General features: G+C 36.7%; 2 protein-coding genes and 1 long non-coding RNA gene across 5 annotated transcripts; 2 read left to right on the top strand and 1 right to left on the bottom strand.

The window, feature by feature from the left end:
* Positions 1-1,128: 1,128 nt before the first annotated feature.
* Positions 1,129-3,441, bottom strand: LOC140805923 (uncharacterized). Its single transcript, XR_012112395.1, has 4 exons — positions 3,102-3,441; positions 2,917-3,007; positions 2,495-2,765; positions 1,129-1,209 (listed from the first exon to the last, which is right to left on the bottom strand). It is a non-coding gene; the product is annotated as an uncharacterized lncRNA (long non-coding RNA).
* A 714-nt stretch (positions 3,442-4,155) lies between these two features.
* LOC140805247 (ubiquitin-conjugating enzyme E2 7-like) lies at positions 4,156-10,462 on the top strand. 3 transcript variants are annotated; one of them, XM_073161496.1, is made up of 6 exons: positions 4,156-4,400; positions 4,517-4,619; positions 7,369-7,466; positions 7,546-7,646; positions 9,518-9,595; positions 9,772-9,843. In XM_073161496.1, exons 1-6 carry the CDS (start codon positions 4,352-4,354, stop codon positions 9,826-9,828), a joined length of 486 nt encoding a protein of 161 aa, XP_073017597.1. In that variant the 5' UTR covers positions 4,156-4,351; the 3' UTR covers positions 9,829-9,843. The 3 variants fall into 3 exon arrangements, with proteins under 3 accessions (XP_073017597.1, XP_073017596.1, XP_073017595.1); XM_073161495.1 differs by lacking the exon at positions 9,772-9,843 and adding an exon at positions 10,141-10,462 and having other exon boundaries at positions 4,157-4,400; XM_073161494.1 differs by lacking the exon at positions 9,772-9,843 and adding an exon at positions 10,138-10,462 and having other exon boundaries at positions 4,160-4,400.
* A 5,295-nt stretch (positions 10,463-15,757) lies between these two features.
* Positions 15,758-16,666, top strand: LOC140805433 (uncharacterized). Its single transcript, XM_073161704.1, has one exon. The coding sequence runs from the start codon at positions 15,758-15,760 to the stop codon at positions 16,664-16,666; it is 909 nt and encodes a 302-aa protein (XP_073017805.1).
* The last annotated feature ends 2,238 nt before the right edge of the window (positions 16,667-18,904 follow it).

Here is an 18,904-nt window from a genome sequence, read left to right as displayed (position 1 = left end):
CTTCGGACGATCCGAACCCTGATCGGACGATCCGAACTCTGCATGTCTTCCACGTGTCCAGCCACCTGTCTTCGGACGATCCGAACCCTCTTCGGACGATCCGAACCCTATTCGGACGATCCGAACCCGGTTCGGTCCTTCCGATCCCACCGAAATATAATTAATCCAATAATTAACTCAAATTAGGCATCGGGATACTACATTGCATGTGTCACATATTAGTAGTAAGTCGCAGCAAGCCTGGGAACGATTCAACTCATCCGGTAAAAATAAGGTTATAATTATATTACGTGCATAAAAATATAAAATGCTTATTTTTGAGATATATGCTATATGTCTTGTGGCCACCTTATGCTTATGGGTTTGGAAGTCGGTAGGCGCAACCGAGGACCTCTCCGCCCGGTGACTTACGACCGGTTATGATTATGTATGGGTACGGACATCCAGTCCAAGGGCTGTGATTGATCTCTACCGCCCAGTATACTGTGGTTTAGTCTGATCAGGTGCTTACGCTATGTTATGGGCCACTTGCTTAGAAACATTATCTCTACCAGAAAATTATGATATGTTATGACAGAGCTCTATTGAGCAAAACTTTTACGTATGATTTTTAGATATGCACGTAGTTATAATTATTCATGATACGATTTTCACCGTACGCTTTACGATACTTTATTTTTACGTTGCATGCGATTTTATGATATATTTACTTGTTATTCACGATATATACATGTTGAGTCCTTAGACTCACTAGACTTGATTGTTGTAGGTATTGATGAGGCCGAGACGAAGGGCGTGGACCAATGAGCGATCTTGGGACAGCAGTAGTAAACCCAAGGACCTCATGATGTAGTTTATGCACTTTTTATTATTCAAACTCAGTTTAATACGTTGGATTATTTTAAATGGATGTTTATGTTTGATTATTTTTAAATTGTTGGTTGAAAACGTTATTCTCTTCCGCTGTTATTTTAAAGTTGAAAATTATTTACATGTTTATTTTAATTAAATGAGATAAGATAATTATTTATTTAGAAAATTTTTAATAATTCCGAAAAATTATGAATACAAAATACGAATACAAAATAAGGGCCTCTACATTATCAACAACATGGACACTGAGGTCTACCACGTCCACGACCTCGACCACGACCACGACCTCGAGCTAAAGGAATCTCATCAACAGGAATTTCTCCACCTCCTTCCATTCTATACGATAAAACACCAAAACAATTAGAATGGAAGTAAACAAATCATATAATCACATAAGCATGTTCTCAAGTAGCATACACATGCGCAACAACCATTTTAGTGCCAAGACTCAAGTGTCCTAGACTCTAGTTCGAGCGTATCCCAGTTTACGCTCTGATACCAAGATGTGAGGCCCATTTACTCTAACGACAATTAATGATGAAACAATAATAGTTTGATTTAAAACTGCAGCGGAAAAAGGTTTAAAATTCTTTAAAACGGACCTCAGGGCCTAGAAAAATTTCGGCATGACCTCCCCCTAAGTAGGATATCCCGAAAACTCAAACAACATTTTATATCAAAATATACTCCAACTAGAGTCAATAAAACAAAACCAAAGTCAACAACCTATAGCCGCACTGGCCAGGACTAAACATAATTTAAAACTTACCACATACTCACCAGATCATTAAAATCACAGAGTCGCCTTAGAAAATAACAAGAACAGCCAAATATCACTACAGATACACGGGGCATCTCCCCGACAAATAAGATACAATACAAGACTGAAACAACTCAAGACATACATATAGACTGACTGGGAGACTCTACTGAACAGAACCAAGCAATCCAACCTCAATCCCGGTATGAAACAATTCAACAATAACAACAATAAACATAAATCATGCATAATCATATAATAAAATGTGATATGAAATGCATGAAAGGCTCAACGAATAATCGGGATAACAGGAGCCAACAAACAGTACGATAACAACTGGAATAATGCTCGAGCAACAACACAGGGGAGCTACATCGTCATGCAGCTAAACCGCCCTGTCAAGTATGCGAGGTATATGCCAAGCTGTGCTGAATAACACCCCTGACTCGGCCTCCATACAGCTGATACGATATAACAGGATGCCACAATAGAACAAACTAGATGACACAATCCCAGCGCTCACCTCAAAAGGCTGCACTAACCACGGGATTGTTCAATCACATCTACAGTCTCATGTGTATAGGCCTATCAGCCACACTATGATCCCGAGATAAACAAAAGTGCCAGATAACAACGAATATCAACAATGGGCTAACAAGAACGATAGGCTCAACATGAATGTCATAACTGTATGCCCGATGCTAAATGCCAAATAATATGTCAAAATAATAAATATATATCACAACGAAGACATTTAACATATTACAACAGTCACAATCATAAACACGATCAATGCAACACATAATGACAATTAAACATAATTTATACGTTACCGTCGTATGCTACCGAACTGTAACATACCTAAACCGACTCTAAAATCACAACAAGCTCAACTTTAATCTCCTTGACCTAAAAATGATAAAAATAGGTCGAATAATTCACAATTCGCCAATAACACTAAATTAATCCAACTTATTGATTTTTAATTATCAAAACTTAATTCCCAAATCAATTTCAACAATTCTGAAATTTCAACTAAATAACCGTAATTCTCCAAAATAATCAAACGATTAACTCGATACTAATTCACAAACTCCTCGATTTATACCTCGAAGCTCTCCAACGATCAAACCTACAATATAAACCCAATATATACGTCAATATAATGCATTAAAATCGACAAAGAGAAATCGACAAAGAGAAATTAAATCGAAGCGAGTAAAATTACACTTTGGGGCAGCCTACTTCTGCACCGAAAAATCTGGAATTTGATCCAAAATTACCAAGATCGAAGTATAAACTAGTCGCTAGCGGTCCAATGTTGCTACTCGCCGGAAAACACTATTAACGACCAAAAACCGAACTGAAAACTAGCTGGAAAATGCAGGAACAACAAGGTAAGATTTAAGCTTCAAATCCTTGCTCAATATACTCCAAAAAAACCAAGAAAAACCAAGCAATAACTCACCTAAAATCGAACACGAAATCGAAAAGGAGCAGTCCCGAAATAGGGTTCGATTGGGGCTGAAACGAGCATCAAAAGTGGCGATTCATGGTTCAAAACAAAGCTACTGAAGTAAGGAAAACAACCACTCAAACCGTTCGTGATTTCGACGCCGGACGAAAAAGTTATAGCTTCACCAAAATGAAGGTGTAGAAAGTGACGAAAATGGAGAAATGGGAAGGAAAGTTACGGGATTGGGGATTGGGTTTCTGATTATTTCCTTTCTCTCTCCAAAAGAAAAATTGCGTGTATGTATATGTATATTTAGTTACTAAATAAAATAGTAACACATGCCCAATAATCCCGTTTTTGCATTTATTTTACTCTCGTGTGTTATTTAAACTATATATGTATTTTATATCGTTAAATTCTCCGATATTTTCAAATACATATTTTTAACGCACTTCTTGAATTTATTTAGCATAAATAATTATTTTAATTTACAACTCAATAATTATTCTAATTATGCCAAATTACCAGATAATTAATTACAGGACCTTACACCAGAATAGTTGGAGCTGTGTGAATCCTTCACCAAATGTATAAACTCTAACGTCCTATGATGTTTGATTATATAAACCATACGAGTGTCCAAATATTTTGATTGTCAAAATAAAATAAAAAAATTAAACTTCCACTGTGTTTGGACGCGTAGAAAACTGGGATCCAGCAGTTCATGAGGCAAGGATTGGTGGGTAGGTTCGGTTTGTGCATTCTTGGGAGAACCTTGCAAGTCCTCGTGCATGGGACTGTATATTTCAAATTTTACTCCACTAACAATTGTAATTTCATGTTAACATTAAAATTTTCTCAACATCCATTCTATATAATATCTATTTCATTTATACTTATTGTTTTTCTAATTTGATAATAGTAGAAACTTTAATCTTATTCCTTCGTCAAGTTTTTTTTAAAAAAAAACTACAAAATTCATATATATTATATACACGATGTGTGTCTGTTTACTAGTATATATATTAATTAATTAATCAATCCGAAAATGTATAGGGAACGGTTGGCCATTCTTCCATACTCTTGTACGCTTTTATCACCCTTAGGGAACTGATTTCGGCCCAAAGGTGGCCCGCAAATCTTATGTTTCGAGTTATAAAGACATTGGAACAGCGGTGTCAGCCTCACCGCCGTAATTTTTGCCACCCTCTCCGTCTACCCCCAAAAACTCTCTAAAATCCAGTAAAAACAGCAGAAAATCGATGGCTTCACCCTCTCAAGGTAGCCTCCTCCTGCAAAAGCAGCTTAAAGGTACGTATATGTTGAGAACTTTGAGTTTCTCTTTTTGAATTTCTTGCGAGAAGACTTTATCTTTTTCCAATTCTTGATAAATTTTGTGGTTTTATGATCTGGGCGTTCGATTTCAGATCTGTGCAAACACCCCGTGGATGGATTTTCGGCTGGTTTGTTGGACGAAAGCAACCTGTTTGAATGGAGTGTCACCATAATTGGGCCCCCTGACACACTCTAGTGAGTTATCATGTTCTTTTTGTGTAACATTCGTGAATCATCATGCCCTTGCTTAGAATGAAAATTCGAATGCATTTATTGTTAGTTATTCAATCGTTTTCTGTGGTTTTATAAACCTTCTCTCATAAGGGTTTTAGTTGCTGTGCTGGTGTTTTTGGACTTTGTTCTTACGGCACGCACCTAAAATACCTTTTTATATGTTCTAAAAGGTGATATAAAGCTGCAATTAGTGAAGATTAATCATGAAGCACATGCAAAACACAAAGATTTGCCCGAAAACTGAAGATTAAACACGAAACACATGTGAAACATAACAATTTGTTAAAAAACGGGGAAAACGGTTAAGAACCATGCCATATGAAGCATGTTTAATGTGTAAAATAAGCGAGCTTTTTAGTTCCAGTATTAATCTTACAAGAATCTAAAGTTTTTTTAATAAAATAAATTAAAACTTATGGATTATTTTGTTTATTTTAAATATTATAAGCTTATTGATCTCCTACCCCAATGTAGAATTTATTCATTTAGTCTTAAATTGAAAATTGATTGTGTTTATACGTTATTTATTTATTACTTGGCTTGAGATGATTAAAATTATACTAAAAACTAAATACTATTTTTCCAACTTTTTTTTTTTTTTGATAGAAAACTAGAATATTATATATTAATTTTGTTTTTGTTTACAATAGATTACGGATAAGAAATCCGCTCTGAACTAACTCCAGCGTTTTCATATTCTAAAATGTAACACCTTTGAAGCTATTGTCCAGGCCTAACTAAATTCCAATCTCTAACTACATCTGTTACACATAAATGACCGAATTTTTGCATGCTCGTCGTCCATATTGCAATTCTGAATTTTACTTTGTCCCATACATGATCAACCGACTTTTGTTCATCTTCAAAGATTCTTCTATTCCTTTCCAACCATAAGGACCAAAAAACTCCATGAATAATCATAAGCCAGAATTCCTTCAGTGATGATGGCAGTGGGCATTCGGAGTCAACATCTAATAGCTCTTTAGCCTGATTCGGAAATGCCCATTGAACTCCTTCTTTGAACTTTGATCCATATGCACCGAGAGAAAGGGCAATGTATTAGGATGTGGTCCTGGTTTTCTTCCTCCTGCCGACATAAACTGCACCATTGAGGCCGTAGAGCACAACTCCTCCATCTTTTTTGCACCTTGTCACATGTAGGCAGCTTCTCCAAAGCGACGATCCACAAGAAAATCTTAACTTTTTGTGGGACATTTACTTTCCAGATATATTTGAAGCAATTGAATTGTGGAAATTCAGAATTGTTGAAGAAAGAGCTGTAAAAAGACTTGACAGAGAACAACCCAGACGAGTCCCCCAACCAAACTCTATAATCCCCCAAACCCAAGTTCAATCTAACTCCTTGTAATACTCGTAACAGAACGATGAACTCTCGTAACTCCTCGTCGTTTAAATCTCTCCTAAGCTTCAATTAAGCATGTGTAAGTTTGTAATGCTTAACCGCACTTCACGTTTTTATAACCTTACATTTTCCCGTTATTATGTTGATGACTGAATGTTGGCTTCTTGGCCTTAGATCGTAAGCAGTGGATATAGCAAAGGTCTCTTTAGATCCTAAGACCCTCACCCTACAAACACTGATATGAATCCTTGTACGTACAAAAGGCAAACACGATTAATTGAATTGCGCCCTCAATTCAACAACGTTAAAAGGATTCTTTGTTGACCCGATCTTTTGAATCAAGTGTGTGTGTGATTTTCACCTCTAAACTATGACAAGTTTAACAACAAATATTCACAAATAAAACAATTGAAAACTCGAACGAACCTTCAAAGAACAAGCCTATGACAATCCGCACAAGAACGATCGACAAACGCTACAAAGCATAAACTTTGATAAGTTTGTTTTTTGAAACAAAGTAAGAAGCTTTTGGGTTGTTTGAGAGAAAACTCAAGAACAATCAATTCAATATTCAATAAAATCTCAATTGTCTTCCAAAAATTCGTCCAATATGTTTACATAACCAAAGATACCGTATCTAGTTGCCAAAATAATAAAAACACTAAACTAGGAAAAAAATATGCGCCGTGCGCATATGCGCCCTGAGCTCGCGCATATGCGCGAATGTCTCTGCCTGTACGTTGCATAATTTTCCCTCGCGCGCATACGCGCGATATGCGCGAAGTTCTCTGTTCAACACTTCGGTGGCAGTGTTTCTCGCGCATATGCGCGCCTCGTCTTGGCGCATGTGTGCGAGGCTCGCGCATATGCGTGCCTCGTCTTCGCGCATGTGCGCGAGGTCTTCTGTCCAGTTTTGTGTTTTGCTTTGCGTGGATGCTTGAATAATGTTCATATGACTCCCAAACTTACTCCCATGCATCACGAACCCTTCAGCACTCTGTACCTCGCTTGTACATCCTTCTTCTTTGCTCATAAGCTCATGCAATGCTTCTTTAAACCTCTTCAGTCGTCCCTTTGTGATTGGTCTCTCTGACAACTGTAAAGGGTCCCATGCTTTCCTTGAGGCTTGACCAGCCGTGTTCGCATCAAACACTATTCTATGCGATTGAGAATAAAATCATAATGAAATGAAAAGACAATTGCACTGACCTGGTGGGGCTTGAATAACCATGCCATCTGGTTTTGCTTTAAGAAAATGATTGTCTTTATGTTAATTTGGATGTTATCATCAATAGTAGAACTTATTGCGTGATTCCTTTTTAATTATCGCACTTAACTTGGATGCAGTGAAGGTGGTTTCTTCAATGCCATCATGAGCTTCCCTGCGAATTATCCGAACAGTCCTCCAACAGTTAAATTTACCTCTGAGATTTGGCATCCCAATGGTTTGTTTTCAATCACTTTTTTTAAAATGCTCAATAATATGGTTCATGGGGTTCTTATTTGAAAAGTCACAATATACAGTTTATCCTGATGGGAAGGTTTGCATTTCAATTCTTCACCCCCCTGGAGATGATCCAAATGGCTATGAGTTGGCCAGCGAACGCTGGTCGCCTGTACACACGGTATAATCATGAATCATTTTTGTGTTACACTCGCCAGTGGCTATGATTTTCGTCCTGTGTAGTGGAATTTTCCTGTAAAACCGTATACTAAATTGGTCATGTTAATTTGTAAAAATTTTAATAGCTTTAACCACAGTACTATTGCAATTTTTAAAATTATTTTAGTAGCTATAAAATTCCTACAATATGGTCATCTTTGAAATGAATCTATTGAATTGAAAGTTTGTTGATTGTTTGTCTAGCACACTTTGCTATCCTAGACCCTAGTCCCTCGCAAAATAAGTAATTAAATGACCTGTTACTGTTCAAAGTAGGAGAGACTTAATAATTTGTTGTTCAAGCATTGGCAGCCTCATTTATGCGAGAGAAAATTTCTCAAGTTTTACTTTTTGTAACAAGTCATGAGCTATGTCTTCAATTAGTAAAAGCTTAAAGGGTATTCGGAATATTTCTGCTCTTTATATTCTGTTTCTCATCGTTGGCCCTCGTTAGGTCGTTATTTCACAGTATTTATGATTTGCTCTTGCTTTGTAGTTCATTCAAATTTGGATTGAAACTGATGCTTCAAATAACTAATTCTACAAAAGAATTTAGGATAAAAAATTGTTGAGAAAGCGCTTCTCATCAACTTCTTACTTTGTCATAGATTGTACAGGCTATATTTACTTTATTTACTTTCATAGGTTGTAGTCTATGTAGCACGGATACTCATAAATTGTTTTCTGAAGTATCGGACACAGATATGCGTGTCGGATATGACGAAATCCGTGTCGTTGAGTTTTTGTAGGTTTGACCAGTCGAATACGTTTTGGACACGGCTAGAATACACCATGATCCCGGCGGGATGGAAATGTTTCAGAATATATTTTTGACTTTTCTTCTTAATACTAAATTTATATATATAATATATTTTTTGGTAATTCTCGTATTAAAGCCTTATCACGTCTTATATTTTCAAAATTTTCTGTATCGCCGTATCTGTATCGTATTCGATACGATACCCGTACCCGTATCTATGCAACATAAATTGTAGAGCCTGTAGCCCTCGGACTATTTTCTGAATTATGTTATTTTTCTTGCAATATTTCATTCCATATGCATTTTTTATGTTTATTGTTATCTGCAGTCTTGTTTCAATGAAACTATCAAATAAATCAAAACCTCTACTATATTTACTTAAAAATGAGCATCCGGCAAAAGAAATGTAATTGACAGATTGTGAGATTTTTTGGAGAAGCACATGCATTTAAGAACTCGTAGCTTCTCTTTTGTCGTTTTTTCAATGAGTACGACTTACGAGAATGTTTATCGATTCATTTGGTTTCAAATGAGGGTTCTTTTGTCCAGCACCAAAATTAGTGTTAAATTCCATCCAATAATTCAAGTTCAACAGGGGATGTTATTTTATGAAGAGTTGAACAGTCTTTGCAAATATTTTATTTTTCACATGCACAACTCTATTTCATCTATTTTTATCTTTCGAAATAAAGCGAATAAGCGACTGTAATAAGAGAGGACTTGGCATCAAATTGAATTTCAAGATTTTGTTTTTATCCAAAAATTTTGAAATTCCAACTTGCCTGGGATGTAATTTTGTAAATAGCATCTTCGTTGTGAATATTTGTTGCTTTCTCTGTCAGTATACTTTTTAATTTTTTTTTCACTTGAAATCTAGAGCTTAAGGAAACTTTTTTCTTGGTTGTGAATTCTTTTACTGGTACTTGAGCATATGTAAATTTGGATTTTCCAAATTTTTCCTTATTACCATCAAAGCCAATGTATTGTATGATAAATGCCGTACAGCATCGGTTACTCTACCCATGATAATTCTGTGAGAACAAATATTATACAAATAATTTTTTTGTTTGCAGGTGGAGAGTATAGTTCTAAGCATCGTATCTATGCTTTCAAGCCCGAATGACGAGTCTCCTGCCAATGTCGAAGCTGCTGTAAGTTCAAATGCATTAGATTGCTATGATTTCCTCACTATCTGATTATATCCTGACCTGTAATTAGAGGGTGTGTTCCTGTTTCTGAACTCAATAAAGCAACTAGGCATTTAATTAAGGTTTTACTCACTTGTATAATCTTCTTTCTTTCTTTTTTTTTTATTTTTATTTCAAAGGGGACTCGAACCTTGACCCATGGGGAAGGAAAGGGTGAGATCAACCAACTGTGCTAAGCCCGGTCTCGTATAATCTTCTTTCTTAAAAGTAAAGTTGACCCAATTTTTGTCTTACAAAATTTTTTAGCCTGTAATATTATAATACCGATCTTTAAAATAAATCTAGATCTGACATATGTTTCACAGCTTTAAAAGGAGCCCCTATCTGAAGTTATAAGATGTTCTGCATAAAACTAACAAAGCATCCTTTCAATTCTCATGTTTCTTTCTACATTGTCGCTTTTTCCAACTCTGTTCAATTTTTCACTCTGTGCTTGACTAGTAAATCCATCCAACTAAATGAATGATTAATTCCAATCTCTGCAGAAGGAGTGGAGAGAACAAAGGGATGAATTCAGGAAGAAAGTTGGACGCTGTGTAAGACGATCACAAGAAATTATGTAAATTGGTGATATCTTGCTGTGGAACTTGGTTTGGTTTTGACTGTTTACTTACTTTTTCCCTCCTATTTTGCTCCACAGATATTTTGGTCTGTAGGGATATTGTTTTGCTGGTTTCTTAGACCATGTAAATTTACTACATCTGGCATTATATTGTATTCATTACTGTCGGAGAGCTCTCCTCTTCTGTTAAAAACTCACGCACGCATGATATATATGATTATATGCGATAATTGCATTTTTAGTGCCTATTGTTTGGGGGCGGAACCATTTTGATCATTGTGTAAAGGTCCTTTGATTTGTGAATTTTAGATAATTTTTATCTCCCAAGGAAAATGGCACGTGATAAATTCAAGAGGGATCAAAATCTCTTTGATCTATGATCTACCTGTTGTGAAACGTGTTTTCTCGTGCTTAAACGCAGTGTAAGTTTTTAAAAAAATTTAAATCTTGACATTCAAGATATTGTTTGAGCACTCATATGATTTTAATAAATAAATATTCATAAGATGTTCAGTATATATCTCTAGTGAACAATTTTCACTTGACTCTAACTATTCCGGTATAAGTGAACGTAACTCTTGTTGTATATCCTTACTAACTTTTTTCAAATCTTCTTTCTTCAGTCTCCTAATCCGGTTATTTGTTCTTTTAACTTGCGCTAGAATGTATAGATAGATTTTACGTTGAGATGGTGGTCGAAAACAAAGAGAGTGGGAGGAGGTGATTTTCGAAAAAACCTGGCTTGGAGGCTAGGGTTTCGAAAATTGTGAGTGGAGAATTGTGTCTAGCCCTAAACCTAATCCACATATATATAAGCTTAGGGTTCATTAATTAAATACTTAATGATTAATCAATTAATTATTCTTGTTCAACTAATTTAATTAATTAATTAAACTTTTAAAGTTCAATTAAGAACCTTAATAATTTGTATGTTGGACTCCTACAAGCCCATTATACATATACACATTAGATTTTAATTACTTAATTGTTTTAATTAATTGATTTTAAATACTAGCATGATGTTTAATGTATGATTAAATGTATGATAGCATGATAAAATGATTATATGACATGATTACATGAAATTAAGGATTTTACCCGAATATTCAATAATAGGCAGGAGAAAGGAGACCGGTGACGATCAAGAAAAATTATTTATTTTTCATATAATATTGCCAAGACTTCCTAATATGATTAAAAATGATAAAATTTTCCTAACAATGTTTGAGTTCTTATTATTTTACAACTCGAGCTCGATTTTTTCCTGGAAGCCGGTTTGGGTAAACAAGGAATTTTAAAATATCAAAAATATAATTTTTGAGAAATTAATTTTATAAACTTTATGTTTTAATTAAATAAGTGTTATTGAGCCCAATTTAATTAATTTAAATAGTCACAAATACCCTTAAGCTTGCAAGCCAAAAACTAAAGCTCAGTAACATGTTAATTAATTTATAAATAAGTGACCTAGGCTTTCAAAACACCAAAATTCACACCATCATCAGCCGAGATACACTCTCACACACCTACCATTTTTCGAGAATTTGTGAGAAGAGAAAAGCTTGTGTTCTTCGTCGTCCGGTCGTCCAAATGTCGCACCCTCGCCGACAATCGTATATTCGAGTGTTATCAACGCAAAGGCATGTTCCTAAACTCTTTTAAAAATCATACGAATAATAATATGTGTGTTTTAATTGATTATGCATGAAAAATAGGGGTGTTCGATTATTTTACTGTACGATACGTATTTTCAATGTTTTTACGCTTGTTTATGAAACGTTATGATTCCGGAGGGTTTAAGCTGCCAATATATGATTAAATATGAAGAAAATATGAGAATTTAAAAAGAAAACAAAAATCTGGAAATCCTAGGAATCAATCAAGAAAAGAACCGTGGGTTTGTATGGGTTGTGCAAAATTCAAGGGACTCGGTTGCTATGCATGGTCACTTGGGGCTCGTCCAGGTCTTGAGCAGGTGTGCGTAATGGACGTGGGTCAGGGTCAGGAAGAGTCCTAACATGACTAGGACTCCTTGGTCACAGCTTTGGAGGAGTCCCGTGGAGCATGGACTCCTCGCGCGAGCTTGTGGTGTTTGCAGCAGCCAAGGGGGCTTGCGGCTAGGGTAAGGAAGCCCACGGTGGGTCCTATAGAGTATAAGGAAGGTAGTTCAGGGTTGAGGCATGGCTGGAGCGGCTGGGTTGGCTGCTGGCTCGAGAAAACGTGAGAAGCACCTTGGGCATGCGCGTAGGATGCTGTTCACTTGCAGGTGGCTCGTGCATGGGTTCAAGGGTCTGGACTGGGCTTGGTTGGGTCTGGACGTGGTCCAGGGTTAGTTAGGGTCAGGTGGGCTTGGTGGTGGCTCGGCTGGAAGAGTCCTAGTGTGGCTTGGAGTCCTTGGGCGAGAAAGCTTCAAGAGTGCAGTTCGGGTTCTGGTTCCAGGAGTGTTTGAGCGAGCTAGGATTTGGTTATATGGGCTGGGCTTGGTAAGTAGGGTTCATAGATGGGTTGGCTCGGGTTTGGCTCGAGATGGCTTGGGCGTGGCTCGGGTAAATCGTGAGATGGCTCGGTGTTGTCATGTAAGGTTAAAAAACGAGATTTAAGAGAATAAAATTGGAACCATGGGTCCACGGGTGTGGTTCATGGCTCACAAGGGTAGATTATGTATTAAAAATGTAATGTTTAAAATTTGGGAAGAAAATTACTAGTTTTGAAATTATCCGAGATTTAATCGCCTCTCGAATAATTAATCATAGAATTAATTGGAACACCTAGATTTAGGCGCAATAAAATTATGAAAAATCAGATTTAAGCTTAAATAATTATTTGGGATAAGCCCATGTCATTAAAAGTGAGAAAAACATAAAACGAGAATTTTTACGTCTAGGGGTAAAACGTTAATTTTACACTTGAAAAAAATACGTAAAAGCTTGGCAGCGTCCCGAAGAATCATAATGCATGTTAAATGATATTTTATGATTTAAAATAATGATTTTGATGAAAATATGATATTTTATGATTATGGATATTTTATGATTTATGATAAAAGCTGTGCAATTTTCACTGTATAAAATGCTATTTTTGGAAAGTTTTGATGAGTTATGTAACGCCCAGACATTCGTATGCATATTATGTAAGGTAATGATTATGATTAAGTATGGTCATTATCCCTTTTATGGTTTATTATGTTGATCGTTTGGGGATATGTGATGTAATGATGATGGTTATTGTTTTATGATATGATATGAATGGTATTGAATGATATAGAATGAAACAGAGAATGTATGAGTAGAATAGAAAGCTGATATTTAGCTAAGCAGGTAATAGAAGTGCTAAAACGGTATGAAAATGTGGCAGTAGTTGTGGTTTTTAGCATAATGTTTTGTATATTGATCCGAATGATGTGAGGCCACTTCCATTAGAGAGCTAAGACATAAGGCTATAACTTTCTTGTTTTGAATTTTGTTCAAATCATTGTGGAAGACTAGCCAAAAGCGCCCCGAAGTTTGTCGTGTGTGTTGTCGTTCCTCCAATGATACATGTTGAGAGCATAACTCTTTACTCAGAACTTCAAATGACATGAGACCAATTGGAGATGCAAGCCAAGACATAGAGCTACAACTTTCATGTTTACCATTTCCAAATTTTGACGGGAAGAGGTGTTTCGAAGGCGATCTTTGAGGTGGCTGTGCGTAGAGCGGCGCCCGAGCGGTAAGAAATGACCGCCCGAGCACCACAGGTTCTGGAATTTTGGTCTTGGACAGTATAGTCCCCGCTAGGGCGGTAGTTTATGACCGCCGGAGCGCCCAGAGCAGCACAAAAAGCGTGTTTTGGGTGTTTTAAGGTATAAAATCAGTTGAGACACAACTTTTCCACATTTCTCTTATTTTCTTTCTGTTCTCCAACGATTCCAAGCTAGGGTTCTTCATTTTCTTCTTCTCCTTTCTTTCAATCAAGCAAATTAATCTTCAATCCGGAGTTGGAACATCATCTTTTTAGCGAAAGGAGCAAAGGTAAGTGGATTTCTTCTTGTTCTTGAGTTATTGAAGATGGTGGAGTTAGGGTTGATAGTTGTGATAGATGTATTGGGTTAAATGGTCATCTAATGTTATTATTTTGGTGTTTATGGTTAGTTATTGAGTTTATTGTTGTAGGATCATCGTCAAGGTTTAGGAAACCAAGTGCTCCAAGTGTTGTAAGTGGAATCATTTCTTGAATGCACCACATGATCCTATATGTATGTGTTTTGATGATTTTATGACGTTAAGTCATTTCAAATTCCATTCATGATATATATATATATATATATATATATATATATATATATATATATATATATAAATATTTATATATTTATATATATATATATTTGTAAATATGTATATATGGTAGTGCAATTATATGTATTTTCGAATGAAAGGAGTTAAACTATTTATGATGCCTCAAAGATGTTTGATAAAATGCTTGAATGAAGTTTTATATGATTGAATGATTGGATTGATAGTGATAGTAGCGGTGTTGCCTCGTGCAATTCTGAATCCGCATTGTAATTGGCCAACTAACGATGAAAACATGTGCTTTCTCATAAGATGCATTTTATGCAGAGGTACGTGTCCCTCCTATAAGATTCGTTTTTACGAAGAAGGTTAGCAATGAATGAACTATCTTATAAAAACTATCAATTCTTCAGTTGTTCAATGAAATGAATATCATCCTTATGTATTGTTGTATTATGATTCTTGACGGATGATATTAATAATGATTCGAAATTTATGAAATGCAATAGATAATGTTTTCAAGAAAATGAAATTGAGGCTACCCATTTTATGTTTTTCAATAAAATGATATATATGTATCTTGTTAGTATTGATTTTATTTGCTGAGTTTTATACTCATTCCAGCTATGTTCATGTGATGCAGGCACATGTAAGAAAGACTGATCATTCATTAGTTGTCGAAGCGAGAGAAAGGAATATGCCAAACTTTGGAAATTTCAATTGGATGTTATTTTTGTTATGTTATAGTTATGATTATTTTGGGAAATATTGTAAACCTTGTTTTGATATTTGAAGTAGAAATATGTGTAGATACTATATTAAATGGTATCTCATGAATATGAAAATCTTTTGCATGTATTTTATGTTTTGCTTGAGACAGGTGGCATGTCCTATTTACGGGGAGATGCTGCCCAAATTTCTTTAAATTACACATCTTCTCCAAATTATATTTTAAATCTTCCACACTAATTATGCATTTTAGTCACGAGTGTTACATTTAGTGGTATCAGAGCCGAGATTTTCGGAACAATGATTTGGCATATGTCTTCCTCTGCTGTCGACAATTCGGTATGTATGTACCTGCATCATTTGATATGATATTGTTGTGTAGCCTCAATAATTATGATATGTTATGTATGGAAATGGTTTTAAAATAAATGTATAATAGGATCATGCCGCCTAAGCGTAAATCACCAGAAGGGGAGGATAGCTCATCATCTAGAGTGGTTGGTGAATTTAGCAAGTTACTGAAAGAACAGGCCAAGGTACATGGCGAGCAAATTCAGCAGCTCTTACGGATGCAGAATGCAGGGCTATGGAGAGAGAGAGAGAGAGCAAGTGAGACCCGAGCCCGGTAGTGAAGGCGCATACGAAAGATTTCGTAAGATGAAGCCATCAGAATTGGATGGTAGCACTGATCCCATGGTCGCCTTGGAATGGGTCAAAGCTGTGGAGGCTATTTATGATTATCTGCAGTTTGACGATAATGATCGAGTCAGCTGTGCCATTTTTCTACTGACCAAGACGGCGAGGACTTGGTGGGATGCCACCAAGATATCAGTTAATGTCTCGGCACTCAAGTGGCAGGAGTTTAAAGATTTATTCTACGAGAAATATTTTCCTCGAGATGTTCGAAGTCAGAAAGTGAAGGAATTTCTAGAACTGAAGCAAGGAAATATGTCAATGCAAGAGTATATTCTCAAATTTGAAGATGGGTGTCAGTTTGCCCCATATCTGGCTAGCAATGACATCAAAAAGGGCGAGCATTTTCTTAGAAGTGTCCGAGCTGAAATTAAAAGAGACGTTCGAATGTCTAAAGCTGCTTCATATAAAGAGATTGTTGAAAAATCAAGGATGGCCGAGCAAGACGAGAAGGAAATTGAAAGAGAAAGACAATTGAAGCGCCAAGATTTTTGTACTAAAGGCCAAGGATCCGGACGGAAAGGTAAGGGCAAGTTCAGAGGCAAAGAAAAAGATGAGCATCGACCCAAAGCTCCTATGCCACCGCCTACATATGATCGACCTGTATTTCCAAAATGTGGCAAAATGCATACAGGTGAGTGCTTGGTTGGAAGTAATCGATGCTTTCATTGTGGACGTGTTGGACATGTTATCAAAAATTGTCCAGCAAAGGGTGAGAAAGGGAAGATAGGGTTCAAGGCAGAATCTTCACAATGACCAAAGAAGGCGCAAATCCTGATTCTTCTGTTATATCAGGTACTATCTTAATTTCAGGAAATGCCGCTATTACATTGATTGACACTGGTGCTACGCATTCCTTTATGTCTGAAACTTTCTTGCGCTCTTTGAATGTTTCCATCTTTTGAACCCTTCCACTATAGTATTTTGTTGCCATCGGGAGACGAAATATGGCCTTCTAGTATTCTTAAAGGTTGTACAGTGCAAGTTAATGAGAAAATCTATTTTACTGATCTTATTATTATTCCCATGGTGGCGTTTGATGTTATTTTGGGAATGGACTGGCTATTGTCATATCGTGCGGTTATTGACTGCGTGGCTAAGACAGTGCGATTTCCTGCAGAAGATGATGAAAGCGGGATTTTCCAAAGTTCAGGTATTTCGCTTGACACTCCTTATATTTCTTGTCTCAAAGCTCATGAAATGTTATCAAAGGGTGTCAGAGGTTTTTAGCTAATTGTGATAGATGTGAATACTGAGATGACGATGAAGTCGAATGAGATTGAGGTAGTTCGGGATTTTCCTGACGTATTTGCAGATGGTGTGCCTGGATTAACACCTGACCGTGAAGTTGAGATTTTGATTGACGTGGTTCCAGGTACTGCTCCGATTTCGAAAGCTCCTTATCGAATAGCCCCGACTGAAATGAAGGAACTGAAGAATCAGTTGCAGGATCTATTAGACAAAGGCTTTATTCGTCTGAGTTCTTCTCCGTGGGGAGCTCCAGTTTTATTTGTCAAAAAGAAAGATGGATCTTTGCGGTTGTGCATTGATTATAGAGAGATCAACAAAGCCACGATCAAGAATAAATATCCATTACCGAGGATTGACGATCTCTTTGATCAGTTACATGGAGAGACAGTGTTTTCAAAGATCGACCTGCGTTCTGGTTATTATCAGCTGAAAGTTAGGGAAGCCGACATCCCTAAAACTGCATTCAGAACTAGGTATGGTCATTATGAGTTCTTAGTCATGTCATTCGGGTTGACGAACGCTCCGTCTGTCTTCATGGATCTAATGAACCGAGTCTTCAAGCCATATCTGGATAGCTTCGTTATCGTTTTCATTGACGATATCCTGATTTATTCCAAGACTCAGGAACTCCATGCCGAGCATCTTAGAACTGTATTGCAGTTATTAAGGGAAAAGCAGTTATACGCAAAGTTGAAAAAATGTGAATTCTGGTTAGAGCAAGTATCATTTCTAGGCCATATTGTTTCGAGAGACGGCATTGCAGTGGATCCCATGAAGATTGAAGCGATTAAACAATGGCCTATTCCTACGACAGTCTTCGAGGTGCGTAGTTTTCTTGGTTTGACAGGTTATTATCGACGTTTTATTGCCAATTTCTCCAAAATAGCCCTGCCATTAACCAATCTGACAAGAAAAGTGGTGAAGTTTGAGTGGACAAACGAGTGCCAACACGGATTTCAAGTGTTGAAAGACAAGTTGACATCAGCCCCTATCCTAGCACTTCCGTGTGGTACTGAAGATTTTATTGTTTATACTGATGCGTCAAAGATGGGACTTGGAGCTGTACTGATGCAGCGTGTGAAAGTAATCGCTTATGCTTCTCGTCAGTTGAAGGATTATGAGAAGAATTATCCCACCCACGATCTTGAGTTGGCTGCAGTGGTCTTCGCATTGAAAATATGGAGGCATTATCTGTATGGCGAGAAATGTGAAGTTTTCACAGACCATAAGAGCTAGAAATATCTATTCTCTCAGAAGAAACTCAATATGCGGTAGAGGAGGTGGTTAGAACTTGTTAAAGATTATGATGTGACCATTAGCTACCACCTAGGTATAACAAACGTGGTTGCAGATGCTTTGGGCCGTAAGTCAGTTTGTTCTTTGAGTTCATTGATTCAGGAGCCGTTGTTATTGGATCTTTAGAGAAGCGAGATTGCTATAGTAGAGCAAGGGACCATCGCTAGACTTTCAGCTTTGGTTATTTGACCTACGTTGACAGATATGATACGACGGGAGCAACCTAATGATAATCAGTTGATGAAATTGCGATCTAAAGCCAATGATAAAGGAAATACAGAGTTTGCGATGAACACTGATTATTTGTTAACGTTGGGAGGTCGGATATGTGTTCCAAGTGGTGATGACATTCGACGGGATGTTTTGACAGAGGCTCATACCACGCCATACTCGATACATCCAGGTAGCACAAAGATGTATCAGGATCTCCGAAGTCTCTACTGGTGG

This window comes from Primulina eburnea, chromosome 11 (assembly GCF_022965805.1).
Source record: "Primulina eburnea isolate SZY01 chromosome 11, ASM2296580v1, whole genome shotgun sequence".
Classification (NCBI taxonomy): Eukaryota; Viridiplantae; Streptophyta; class Magnoliopsida; order Lamiales; family Gesneriaceae; genus Primulina; species Primulina eburnea.
The sequence above is the reverse complement of the archived record's forward strand: the minus strand, read 5'-3'. Positions and strand labels throughout refer to the sequence as shown.

Bases quoted from the DNA above. Each gene is read 5' to 3' on its own strand.
- LOC140805433 (XM_073161704.1), top strand. From the start codon at position 15,758: ATGGCGAGCAAATTCAGCAGCTCTTACGGATGCAGAATGCAGGGCTAT.
- LOC140805247 (XM_073161494.1), top strand. From the start codon at position 4,352: ATGGCTTCACCCTCTCAAGGTAGCCTCCTCCTGCAAAAGCAGCTTAAA. The intron at 4,401-4,516 runs GTACGTATATGT...GTTCGATTTCAG, and splicing joins CCTGCAAAAGCAGCTTAAAG to ATCTGTGCAAACACCCCGTG. The intron at 7,467-7,545 runs GTTTGTTTTCAA...CACAATATACAG, and splicing joins TGAGATTTGGCATCCCAATG to TTTATCCTGATGGGAAGGTT.